The sequence below is a fragment of the Acanthisitta chloris genome, unplaced genomic scaffold (genome assembly GCF_000695815.1).
Source record: "Acanthisitta chloris isolate BGI_N310 unplaced genomic scaffold, ASM69581v1 scaffold11050, whole genome shotgun sequence".
NCBI lineage: Eukaryota > Metazoa > Chordata > Aves > Passeriformes > Acanthisittidae > Acanthisitta > Acanthisitta chloris.
Genome location: NW_008651172.1, coordinates 23,276 through 36,563, shown reverse-complemented (window position 1 = coordinate 36,563; position 13,288 = coordinate 23,276). Strand labels below are relative to the sequence as shown.

Below are 13,288 nucleotides of genomic sequence, written 5' to 3'. Positions count from 1 at the left end.
ACCAGGAGACTCTGCAGCACACGGTTCACCCCACGGTCTCTCCCAGATGGAGCAGGAGGGAGGCAGGGAGGCTCAGCTGTAGCAGCTGCGTACTCCAACCCCCCCATCAGCAATTTTCCAGAATGAATTACTGTGGCATCATCTCTGATGGCAAAGATGATGTAATGCTTCAGTGGACTAATGAATTTTTAACCTCAGATTTGCTGGTGTTGGAATACAGTGCCCAACTCCCACCACCCTGGGTAAGCTTTGCATGGAAACCCTCTATGCACTCTGGAATCAACTCCAGCTCTTAGTTTAGGATAGTCTGATCTCAGAAATGATACTCAAATATTTGAAGGTAAGTTAAATAACATCAAGACTTAGGAAAAATATGGTCTTATTTAGCAAGTGAGTGATACTCTCCACAAAGCTTCAAGTTTTCCCCTCATTTAACAATATGTTTTACTAGCATGATCTAAGGATAAAATTATTTTCCTCACAGCTTTGAAAATCTGTTTCAATTGTAAGTCTGGATTGTTTAATTAGGGAAGCATGTTTAGTTTAAGGAAAAAACCATAAATGGATGGGTTAAAAGAAAAACCCTTCTAATGGTCCCTGGGGTCTGTGGGTCCTTCAACCCAATTTGATGTGAATGAAACCATTATTGTTCTTTTGACTCCTGCTGAGCCTTTCTGTTAACGGTTTGCTGGAGATTTGAGGAGCATTTTACTCCATGTTTTCATGATGCCACTAGCCAGGATTTTAGCCCTTGGACATCAGAAGTTTGAAGGTTTAAACCAGCTCTTTTTTTCAATATAGAGGAAGCAATATCCTTTTGATCTTATAGATCTTTACACAAGTTTTAGATTGGCACATGGCGAGTGTATGGAATGAATCAAGAGAAAACCACACATCCCTTTTTTCTCTCTCTTTTTTTAAGCACCAGCCAGTCTAACACATTAAAACCTGCAGCAACGAAGACTCAGTCAAGCCAATGAAACTGCACACACCCACCACCAAGAGATTTCCTGCCATAAAAATGCTCCCACATTGCATGGGAGGGAAAAGTCCCACCCTAATAAAATCTAACAGAGAAAACAATAGAAAGGGTTAAAAGGCAATAAAAGGATTATTATCAAGCTATATAGCCTAAGCCAAACCTTTAAGTGATATTTTATTGCACTAAAATGTGAGCTTTGATGATTCAGCTGCTGTTTTAACTGCTTCAGAGCCAACAAACTAATTTTTAATACCCCTCTGTGTGCAGCTCTTTAATAGACATTTGCTGTACAACCTTCTGGAAATAAAGCTGCTTTAAAACAAGTTGCAGAAAATATCTCTGCAATAGAACAACCTGCCATTTGGGCTCAGAAAGAAGTAGGCTTCAAGTAATTAAGGCCTTAAATACTTTCTTTTCAACTGAATCAGAATAAAAGTGAATAAACCAGAGGATGGTTATATCTCTGAGTGCTCTTAGAGGCATCTGCTCCTGTGATAACTCAATTTAACTGAGCAGGTAAGTGTCATTTTTATTGAAAAAACCCAAACCTGCTGAGCTGTAGCTCTGGTTTTCTTCAGCAGACACTTGAAGTAAGATTTTATACAGACATTTCTGACACACACACAAACTGCTGCAAAATGAGCACAAAACCTCCAGGCTAATCAAAGCAACAAAACTGCTACAGAGGAACAAAGAGAACTAGAAAAAGCAGTGTTCAAGCTGATGACACTTCAGTTTAAATGCCAAAATTCCTTCTGAGCAAAACTTCTAACACGTCTCTAATAATGACCAAAAATAAGCTCATTAAGTCCTGGTCTTGAAGTTGGCTTAAAATAGCATCTCTACACCCTGTGTAGGTCCCACACAGCCCAGAAACTCCACAAAAAACCACCAAGCAGCTGATGCAAGCCTCCAATTTTCCAACACTTTCTGCCAGAAGGCCTAATGCATTATCCAAATAATTTGAGCACGGCAAGAACCTTCTCTTCTAGGAATAACAACACTTGGAGTTAGGGATGACGAGTTAGTCTTACCATATCCCCTCATTATCCATTTTCTGCTCCTGAATATCCTTAACATCCATCCTGTCTCCTGAATATGTCACACTGGGTTCCTCACCTGATAGGGACACGGGATGTGGTACTCCCTGCAGCGTTCCTGGATCCACGTGGTCTCCCACACGCCGCGGTAAGCCTGCTCATAGAAATAGCAGCCAATTACAACCAACAGTGGCACGAGGTACAGAACACTGAACACGCCAATCCGGATCATGAACTTCACTAGCTTGTCCTGGTTCTCTTTCTCTAACGGAATTTCAATGCGAACCCGATTGAGAGAGATAATGCCAGCTAGCAGGAGGGAAACTCCAACCACAACATACAGGCAGAGAGGTGCAAGGACAAAGTATCTCAATGCATCCACATCATAGAGGCCAACAAAACATACGCCGCTAATATTGTCACCTTCGATTTTATTCATGGCTAAGAGGATGATGGTGAGAGTTCCTGGAATGCCCCAGGCACTGGCGTGGAAGAGCAGAGCTTTCTTCTCGATCGCTTCGCTGCCCCATTTTGGCACAGCTGCCAAGAACCACGTGATGGTAAGAATGACCCACCAAACGCTGCCAGCCATGGTAAAGAAATAGAGAACCATGAAGAGCATGGTGCAGGCCTTGTTGTGGGAGCCCTGGGTCACCGTGGAGGCCTTGTACTGGGCAGGGCTGGAGGCGTTACACGCCACTCGGTCTTCCAGCAGAAAGCCAATGAAGAAAATTAACGACACCATCATGTAACAGACAGCGTAAAATATGATCGGTCTCTCTGGGTAGCGAAATCTTGTGACATCGATCAGGAAAGTTAAGAAGGTAAACAAGGTAGCAGAAAGGCAGACGATGGAGATGACTCCGATGAAGTAGCGAGCAAAGGAGAGCTCTTCACGCCGGAAGTACATGTTTGGGCAAGGAGGGGAACAGTCTCGTACCCTCAGGAAAGAGTAACCCAGATCAGGGTCTATTTTCAACTCCCGAGGACACCAAAAGCCATAATCCCTCTGGACTGCCATTGGGGCCTCTTCTGTGGGCTCCCCAGCTAAATTGAGGTCCACAAGGCGAGGATATGGCTCATCACAGTCTGGGAATCTAAAAAACAAGAAAAGAATCATTTACAAGAAATATACACACACTTTGCAAAGATTAGTAACCTTAGCTAATTGGGTTTGTTAAGCCTGGAGAAGAGGCTCAGGGGTGACCTCTTCACTTTCTACAACTACCTGGAAGGGAGTTGTAAAGTGGTGGGGGATGTCTCTCCTGCCATGTCTGCAGGGAGAGGACTAGAGGGGACAGGCATGAGTTGAGACAACATTTACAAGAAATATACACACACTTTGCAAAGATTAGTAACCTTAGCTAATTGGGTTTGTTAAGCCTGGAGAAGAGGCTCAGGGGTGACCTCTTCACTTTCTACAACTACCTGGAAGGGAGTTGTAAAGTGGTGGGGGATGTCTCTCCTGCCATGTCTGCAGGGAGAGGACTAGAGGGGACAGGCATGAGTTGAGACAAGGGAGAGCCAGATTAGATGTAAAATGTTTTGTTTTCCCTGTAAGAGTGTTCAGGCACTGGAATATTGCCCAGGGAGGGGGTGAAGTCACCATCCCTGGAAGTGTTCGAAAGGCCTCTGGATCTGGCACTGGAGGATATGGTTTAGGGTTTAGGGGTTACAGCAATGACAGGTTAATGGTTGGACTCGATGATCTTAGAAGTCTCCTCCAACCTTAAGGTTCTATGATTCTATATGTGTGACTTTAGACACACTAACTGGAGCAAAACCAGACAATCCAAATAATGGGTAAGCCGTGAAATACTGCACTATTTATCCACAAACCCCAGAACTCCTCGTCCCAGAGTGCAGTGGATTTTGAAGCTATAAAATAGGTTTGAGAATACAACAGAGAAATAAATGGACAAGGGGCCCATTGGGGCTTTAAGCATAAAGGTGAGGATACGAAATCCACCTCAGGAGTCTGTAAATTTAAGCTCACTGTAAACTAAGACCATGTGCCCGTAGAAGCAGGATTTTATGGGACATTTTAAAGCCTTTTCCTAAGCAACTCCCTGGCTGCTGTCAGACAGGATGGTGAGCTGGTTACACCAAAAATCCTGCAGTGCTACTAGCATTAATACATTGACATTATGATGAAGATATTTCTGCAATGAAAGCTCTGACTGGAGGCTAAGGACTGCTGGAGGTCCAGTCTTGAAGGACAGACTGGAGGGATTCCAGGAATAGCTGTCCCATTCCTCCCTCCATTAGTCATTACCACTGCAGCAAGCCCAGTGCAAGCTCAGTGTGCCTGTTCCTCTGCCCAGTCCGTGTTCTGGCACACTGGCACAAACACAACACCAGCAAAGTGTCAGTAATTTTAGCTCTGGTTTTGAAATTTCACCACCTGGGCCTTACTGAGGAAATGGGAGGACCTAAAAGGTCCAGGCATCTGTTTGGAGTGAGGAGTTAGAGCCATCTGTGAGCCAGACTATCAGAGCCTACAAGCATCCTCTGACTTGTTTTGCTAAAAGAACTTTAAATTGTTTCTTTTCTCTCCAGTCCAACTGTAAGAGAAACTGTTTCTTCCTGTTTGTGCTCCCGTATTTTAGTAGTTGTTGAGAGTCACAGAATCAATCAGACTGGAAAAGACCTCTGAGATCATCAAGCCCAACCTATGCCCTAACACCACCATGTCAACTAGACCATGGCACTTAGTGCCACGAGTCACTAATAAACAAAATAAAGAATGAAGATACTGTTTTCACTTTTGTGTACATTCTGTTTCAAATGGCTTGGAACATCATCAAATAGTTTTCTATAAGTTATCTGTGCAATGTAAAGCTGAAAACAGCTGTTTGCACACAAGCTCAATGAGAGGCAGAAGCTCTGAAAACAACTTTGAGATTTTATACTCATCAAAACCAGCCGATTTTCAACTGATCTCCTGGGCAGATGATAGAAATACAAACTGAGTTCCAACCCCAGGAAACAACCTGTGACACAAATGGAAGGGAAAACCAGGACACATGTAATGGAAAACATTTAAACCATCTGTATCAGGTCATAAAACATCCCAGTTTGTACTAAAATTTTATCCTGGGATTCTGAAAAAAACCCAGATTTGCTCACCTGGTACACTCCATGTCCTCGGGCCAAGAAACCCCAAACATCTCCATGAGCTTGGAGCACTCGCTGTGGGCTCTCTGGCAGAGCCTGCGGCACGGCAGGGTGACGCGGCCGTACTCCATGCACACCGGAGCGTACAGCGCGCACAGGAAGGGTCGGAAATCTCTGGAGCATTCCAAATTCACCATCGGATGAAAGGGCTGGAAGAGAACAAGGAGAATTCAATAGCTACAAACAGCTCACTTGTAGAACATTTCAGCATGGAGCTTTACTTCGTCTCCTCAAAACCATAACCAGGACCTTCTTTTTGTGCCTGTTGGAAGAAATGATCATCATAGCACAGCACTCAGGTATTTTAGGAACACAGGTGACCAAAAAGCCAGGGCATAATGACAAAGATTCTCAAGGGACATTTATGTACTTGATTTGCATTGAAATCAGTGGAATTAGACAGCTAAAAACCCCCTGAGGGGAATTTCAGTTCTAGCATCAGAGTGAGAAGGAAAATAGGAATGATGCTCTATAAATTCCCATACAGCCATAGAATTTTCCAGCTTCCAGAATAGGGCTGTACTCACAGGGAAGGCACCTAAAAGATGTCATTTCTCCATCAGAAAGCAGCATGAAATCAAAGCCTGCAAAAAATTAGTCAGAAAAAACAACTGTCTTGTGCTCCTGCGGTGCTTCGTAACAGGTCTGAGTATCGGTGGTAGCAGCACTCCTTGGAAGCTCTGAGAGAAAATCTGTCACAGTTAGGCAAATACAGCTGGTCTTGAGTATTTCTGAAGATGAAAAAGAAGGAAAAATAAATAGGGGATGGATTTATGCCTTAATAAAAACTGGTGCATGTTGATAATCCATGTTATCTTCTTACTATCCAGTGTGGGTTCATTCTGCTCCTGCTTCTTATAACTTGTCCTTAAAACTCTCCAGGAGTCAATCAATATCTTGTCCTGTGTGGCAGCTGCCACTATCCAAAGCCTCACCATCTCTTTGGATTATAATACAAGATCAATTAAACTCCCTTGAGAGTGGAACTAGAGAATATTGAAATACATTAGGACCTACAACTCTGGAATGAAACAAACCAGTGTACAAATGCTCAGCTACTCTGCTACCTCCAGACTGGAGAAACATTTCACTGAGCCACTTCTCCCTGATGCATATCTCAAATCACAGCTTGAAGGGAAAAGGTGACAGTTGCTTGATCAATAGCAATGCTAACGTGAGCTCTGTTCTAGACAGAGTTTTAGAAAAAGTCCATTATTTTGATGCCAGAATTTCTCCTTCTCCACAGCCAAGCAGGATTACAGAGCAGGAAGTCTAATCTTCAGAACTCATGGAGCAATAGCTGAAGCACAAATGAACCAGCTATATATATCTGTCTATATAAACCCCAAATCTCATTATAACTGCTGCTGAAGAGTAGGCTGCACAAAGATTACATCTTCAAACACCAATTTCCTGAGAAGTATTTTAAACCAATTCAAAAAGGGTTTTTTTTCCAAACTACAGAACAGATTCAACAACAAAAAAAAGGACATCTTCTGTGGCAAAATAAATGAGAAATACTAGGAACTATAAGGAACAGTTTCACACCTGAGTTCTCCCTTATCACCTCCTTACTCTTCCAATTCTTCCCATACATCTCTGTGAAAGGCTAATTTTTGGAGCACAAGACACAACCACGCTGTGATTTTAATTTGTTTTTTTTTTTTTTAAACATTATTATTATTTACCAAGCTGATTAAATTCTCCTCATTTTTTTTCATATGTCCCATGACAGCAGAGCTGTGCAATTTGGCAAGAGCTTCCAGAGTTATCAATGAGGAAAAAAGCAGCAGCAGTTGGAAAGTATTTACATTTACAAGCTCATGTTACTCAAGGCAATCTTCAGATGTATATATGGTTTTATTTTAAAATAGTTATTGCTTATAACACAGTCACAGCTATTGTTTGACCACAAGCATCCAAGAAATTGATTCTAGGGAGCTATGACACCTGACATGACTGGAAAAGCTGAAGGTAACAGTCTTGCTTTATTTGATGGAAATGGAAAACAAGGAAGTGTTTAACTCTCCTTCTTTGCAAGGAACCTTGAAAATAAGAAAATGAAGTTATATCTTTATAAAAACCAGCTACTCTCAATGTCTGCCCAAACCCCAAAATCTTGCCTCCTGCCACTGCAGTTTTGCATGTACCCACACCTCAATTTCAAGTTCTCCTGAGAAATGCTCCTCTACTCTCTTCTGATACATCTTCCATTAAGATAAGATGTTCCAGAAATTTCTCTTTTCCTGCTATTTTGCCTTCATTAAAGGATCTGTTTGGTTTTGGTTGAGTCATTTAGGAAGACCCCAGGCTATCTCAACGTGTGCAAACACAGCTCCAGGCCGTGGCTGCTGCCAAGCAAGTTCAAGGTGACAGAAAGACACCAGCACTTCCTTGTATCCTGTTGATCCAACTCCAGGCAGGTGGCTGCTGTAAATGGCTTTCAGCCAGCTCCAAAGGACACTGGGCAGTGGTGTCCAAGGGAATACTGGAAGTGAGACAGGAAACATCCAAAAATGGGGATGCAGATGGTGCTCTCTGGCAATGGCTCCAGGGTTGGAAATAGCACTCTGGGCAGGAGCAGCACGTTCCAGGGCAGTCCCTGAGGGCTCCATTACAGGGTGCTCCACCACACAGGACGTGAGACAGCTGTCTAAACACCAGCTCCTCTGGGTAGTGAAGATGCCATTCATTTTCCAAGACATCCACATGGGCCTGGGCCATCAGGCACAAGTTCTGTCCTCTCCTGGGCCTGACAGATACATCGCAGGATCTGTGCACAGCCTCACTCCCTCCTGGCACAGCAGCTGGAGGCTGTGTGAAGATGCTGAAACATCTGAAGGAACACTTGGGTAACTGAATCTTCCCTGACAGAGTCCTACAGAGGACATATTAGCTGCACTCAGGGTGCTGGTTTGGGTCTGGTTTTGAGCATGGCCTTGGCATATTCCTCAAAACACTACAGATATACTCAACCACAACAACCTCTACCTCTTCACCCAGGCAACTAGCACAGGACATTGGGACATGGCCTCAACCTGTGCCCACTTGGGTAACTGAATCTTCCCTGACAGAGTCCTACAGAGGACATATTAGCTGCACTCAGGGTGCTGGTTTGGGTCTGGTTTTGAGCATGGCCTTGGCATATTCCTCAAAACACTACAGATATACTCAACCACAACAACCTCTACCTCTTCACCCAGGCAACTAGCACAGGACATTGGGACATGGCCTCAACCTGTGCCCAGGTTGGAGAGAGGACTAGAGGGAATGGCCTTGAGCTGAGACAGGGAAGCGTCCCTGGAATGCTGCCCAGGGAGGTGGTGGAGTCACCACCCTTGGAGGTGTTCAAGAAACGACTGGATGTGGCACTTAGTGCCCTGGTCTAGCTGACAAAGTGGTGATGGGTCACAGGTTGGACTCAAAGATCCCAGAGGTCTTTTTCAACCTAAATGATTCTGTGATTCTGTGACCACTGAAGAAATTCACTTTCAAGCAGGGATAATTTAACAGGACTGGCCCTGGTGCTGCTGTTTCTCAGCACCTCCAGGCCTCTCTTACACCATTGCAAAGAGCAACTGCAGGCAGACAAAAACTCTCTTATCAATTATATCAAACTAGTGTATTTTAAAAACATGAATAGGCTAAGCTATAGAACAGGAGAAGAAAAAAACCCCACAACCTTACTCCTTGTAACACAGTAAAAGAGACTGACTTGCTTTCAAGCAGCAACAGCAGCATTTGTGCCTGTGAGCAGCTCAGTCAGTAACTGCCCCATCACTAAAATTATCTTACCCTGTTGCAGCTTCTAAGAAGAAAAGTCACTTCCACCTACTGATTATGTTGTTCCCTATTAAAAATAAAACCAGGGGGATTAAAAGACTCTTTTCATGCTCTTGCCCAAGGATGCAGTGCAAGTTACGACATCGAGCCCCACTCCAGTGGTGCCTAACAAAAGGCTCTCTGTTACATGGGATGTGCTTTTGAAAAATGCCTGTTGAACAACTGCAAGAGGGAAAAGGTAGAGGACAAGGACAAGAGAAGGCATGACAGCCAGACTGATTTCAGTAATTCAGGCCAAGTCCTGGGAAATCCAAGAAAGGGAAGTGATAAATGTTTAAGAAGAGATAAACACTCCTTCGCTCCTGAAGGTACTTAAGCATTTAAAATATGCCAGATCACATAACTGAATAATACACCTACTGTGTACACCCACTGGTCCTTCCACCTCTGGGAACAATCTTTATTACCACACAAATTCCTTCAATCCCAGTGATAACAGCAGTGCTGTGAACTCGATGTTTTCCAGGCTGAGTCAGAGGCCTCTCATCCCTCCTTCACTTTGCCATGCAGGTGTTGTGTATCAAATAACACACCACAACCCTCTACCACTGCCTCCCTCAGAGCAGCACAACCTGCAGGACAACCTGACCCAGCTCTTCTTTCCCTCTTCCCCACAATTTTCTGTGCTGGTAGCTGCAAGAAATTTCCCAATTCCCAGCAGTGTGGGCCCAGCTCCTTCCCTCCCTAAATTCCTATCTGCTGAAAATATTTTAATTGCCATGCTCTAATAGAGAGTAGAAATTTCCCACTTGCCTTGGTTTTGTTTTCAGGAGGGGATCATGGAATCACAGAATGGTTTGGGTGGGAAGGGACCTTAAAGATCATCTAGTTGCAATCCCCAACTTTCAGCCCCCAAGAGATGAAGGACAAAGGAGAGGCAGAATGACAAGTGTCATTCTGTTATCCCTCAAGTAATTTTTTGAACAAATTCTCACTTTTGGTTACAAAGCAAGAGCAGTAATTCAAACAATAAATGCACCATGGAAGTGCATTACAGTTTCAGATTTCTCATATTACTGAGAGATAATAAACAAAATTCTTTTCTTGATTTTGCACATCAGTAGCCATTTAACTTGCTGTTATTTGGGAAGTGATACTGCAGGATTTAAACGGAATTATTTTGGTGATCTTCCCCTATTCTGTTTGTTTATACATTCTGTTCTTTGAACCCAGAGCTAAGCAGGAAGCATTCTCATAAACTCACAGAGGGAAGGAGGGAAGTTTTCTTCCCTCGGGCTCATGGGAAGAGAGCGATGCTATGACTATCAATTGCTCTTGCAATTCTCTGGTGGAAGCAGCTGCCTCAGGGCATATCCTGGCTCAGACCAGCCACATGAGCTGCTCTTTCTGTCCTGCATTGCCCTATCTTTGATTTGGCTTGCTGTTCATTAGAAAAAAAACTGGAATTGTATTGCAAAGAGCATGGGCACTAATGCTTTCCAGGCTGCTCCCTAGGAGAACCGCAGAGGCTGCTGCTGGATTTAACTCTAGTCAGGCTGAACATGTTCAGCCTCCTGCTTTGATAACTGCATGTCTGCTCTGACTGAGGTGCTCTGACAGGCCGTGTCAGTGCTCTCCGAGGCTGTGACGAGCAGAATTGGTTTTCTTGAGACAGCGGAAATTTGTTCTGCAGTGCCCTGACTGCCCTGAACCTTGCTGGGTTGGCTGGAGCCTGCAGCCCACACTCATGCTGGTGCACACACTTAACCTGGAAATATTTGTTCCCCCTGAGCTGAACAACTGCTGTGGTATGTAAACTGCTGCTGACACCTTCAAATGAGGCTGTGCTTGAGGGTCCTGCCTTCCAAAAGAAGCTCAGGAGGTTCTCACGCAGGCACAGCAGAGCTGGTTGTTTGCAAAAGGCAGTGATTTGGGGCACTTCTTCAAAAAGCCATAGCCTGATCTAACTCTACTCTGGCATGGCTGAGCTTGAATACTGTGTGCACTTTTGGGCACCACAATGTAAGAAAGATATTTAGCTATTAGAGAGTGTCCAAAGGAGGGCAACAAGGATGGAGAAGAGCCTTGAGGGGAAGCCATAGGAGAAGTGGCCGAGGTCAATTGGTCTGTTCAGCCTGGAGGAGACTGAGGGGAGACCTCATCACTGCATTCAACCTCCTCACAGCTCCCCAGGGCAGTGGTCGTGGTCCCAAACCTGACAGAGCTCAATGAGCCTATAGACAAGACACATGGTGGGACTCTCGGGGATGTCCTGTGCAGGGCCAGGAGTTGGACTCGATGTCCTCGTGGGTCCCTCCAACTCCAAATATTCTATGATTCTCTAACATAAAGCTACTTCTTCCCACTCAGTTTGGCTTGAGCCAGTGCCACATAAGTGATGGTGGCAGAAAGGGCCAGAAACAAGTCAGGTGTGTGAGGGTCTGCTTCGTTTGGAATCAATCCAACTTGCTCAACTTAATGTGACTCTGGAAGTGCAGCTTTATGGCAGACACTATATTCTGTTTTCTAAAGGGCAAAGGTCCTTTTGCCCAAACCTGCTTTTAATGCACACTGCCAAGACATGTTTAGTGGGAGTATTTGGCATAATGTACATTCAAACTTTCCTCACCATTAGCTTCCTTATTGAGAAACTTAAGTATACTTTTTTTCTAGTTACATCTAGCTTTGCACACTGATGCATGTAGGAAAAGCCAAGTGGGTACCATTCTGACTGCCTGTTGAGCTTTTTTCCCTTCAGCATGGAATAAAGCTATCCACACATTACTTGTATGAACTTCATAACCCACAGCCTTTTGATATCCCATATCTCATAATTTGATGTTAGCTGGAAAAATCATGGTTGCAATGAGGATTAGGCTGACGCTGTAGTACTTTAGGGACTGGGAAGGAAAAAGAATCAGATGTTTTTTACCTTGGCACTAAAAATAGATGCCTGCATTTAAACAGTTATTAAGTCATCCCAACAATAAAAAGTCAAGTAATTACTGTGGGTTTAAATAATACTTTTTTCATGCTATAAGTTGAACCACTCACCCTGTTATTCACTTTAAGATCTAAGACCAATTATTTTACCTGCCTTACTCTGAAAGGGCAGAAATCATGCAAACTATCCTGAGCTTTCTGTCTGTAAACAGACAGCCAAGGTTAATTTCTCAACTGCAGGGAAAAAAAAAGGAGGATAAAGATGAAAGCAGTTAAAAGACAGTGAATGACATTAATCTCTGTCTATATGAGTGAAACCCAAAGCCATCTGCTCTTGTTCTTTAAACAGGTCTCCTGCTGCATTTTAAATTCCAAGGTTCCTTTGGAAGACACTGAAAAGATGGCACCCATCTGTCAATCTGCACTTTTCCTAGATGTGAGCTGTATGTTTCAGGAACCGAAGGATGCAGATGGGTGGTCCTGGGAACCATCTCCATTTGTGAGAAGTGTTAGTTTTTATATGACAGCTGAGACAGTTTGGACTTCCTCCTTCCTCTCCATATGCCTGCTGTGATGGGCTTGGGAGAATTCCAGAGTATCACAGAGAAATAAACATATAGTGCTCTGGACCATATTTTAGGCACTGTTAAGTTAAGACACTATAAACCAGACTTGCCTGGACAAGCAAGAGACTCTCAGGCAGGAGCAGTAAGTCTTGTCAAAATACTGTTTTTCATTTAAATGACACATTTCTATCTCCTGTGGTTGCAAAGACCTTCCAAGTGCAAATGGAGCGTGATCACTGCTTTGATGCCTGCTGAAAAAATGCTCCAGTGCTGTTGTCACAGTGGGAAAGAGAGAGACCATTATGAGAAGTGGAGCATTATTGATAACAACCTTCTCCTTCCTTCAGCTCTGCCACCGCAGCCTGATCCACATGTCAGTGACACCGGGACTATTTCTGCCTGCTCAGGGGAGGGCTGTCTCCTTGAAGAGTAACAGGAGTGGAGATTATGAACAATTCACTGCCAGCACAGTGCTCAAAAATTTCTTTTGCTGAGCAAAGGAGGAAAAGCATCTGGTATGAAGATTTGTCAGAAGACTTGACACTATAACTGGAGAGTATGCAGTGGAATCAAGTTCTTCAATGCTCAGAAAAAAGGAGCTTCTAAAAATGGGAAACATGATGGAAAAATGGAAAACACAGATAAGGACAGAGCCAAGATTCAAAACCACCAGTTGGATTTGCCTCACCTTTTCATTTTCACAGCCATCAGCATACAGGATGGCAGTGTCTGCCACATAACACACAACATTAATACCCTGCAGAATAAAACCACACAAGTTGGATTTTCAGAGGACA

At 43.8% G+C, this 13,288-nt stretch overlaps 1 protein-coding gene across 1 annotated transcript in view; it reads right to left on the bottom strand.

The window, feature by feature from the left end:
- Positions 1-13,288, bottom strand: part of FZD3 (frizzled class receptor 3) — a 51,355-nt gene that overhangs the window by 19,609 nt on the left and 18,458 nt on the right. Inside the window, exons 2-3 of the mRNA XM_009072093.1 lie at positions 5,152-5,348; positions 2,102-3,119 (exon numbers count right to left, since the gene is read on the bottom strand). Coding sequence (XP_009070341.1) covers positions 2,102-3,119; positions 5,152-5,348 — 1,215 coding nt within the window. The remainder of the gene's footprint in view (positions 1-2,101; positions 3,120-5,151; positions 5,349-13,288) is intronic.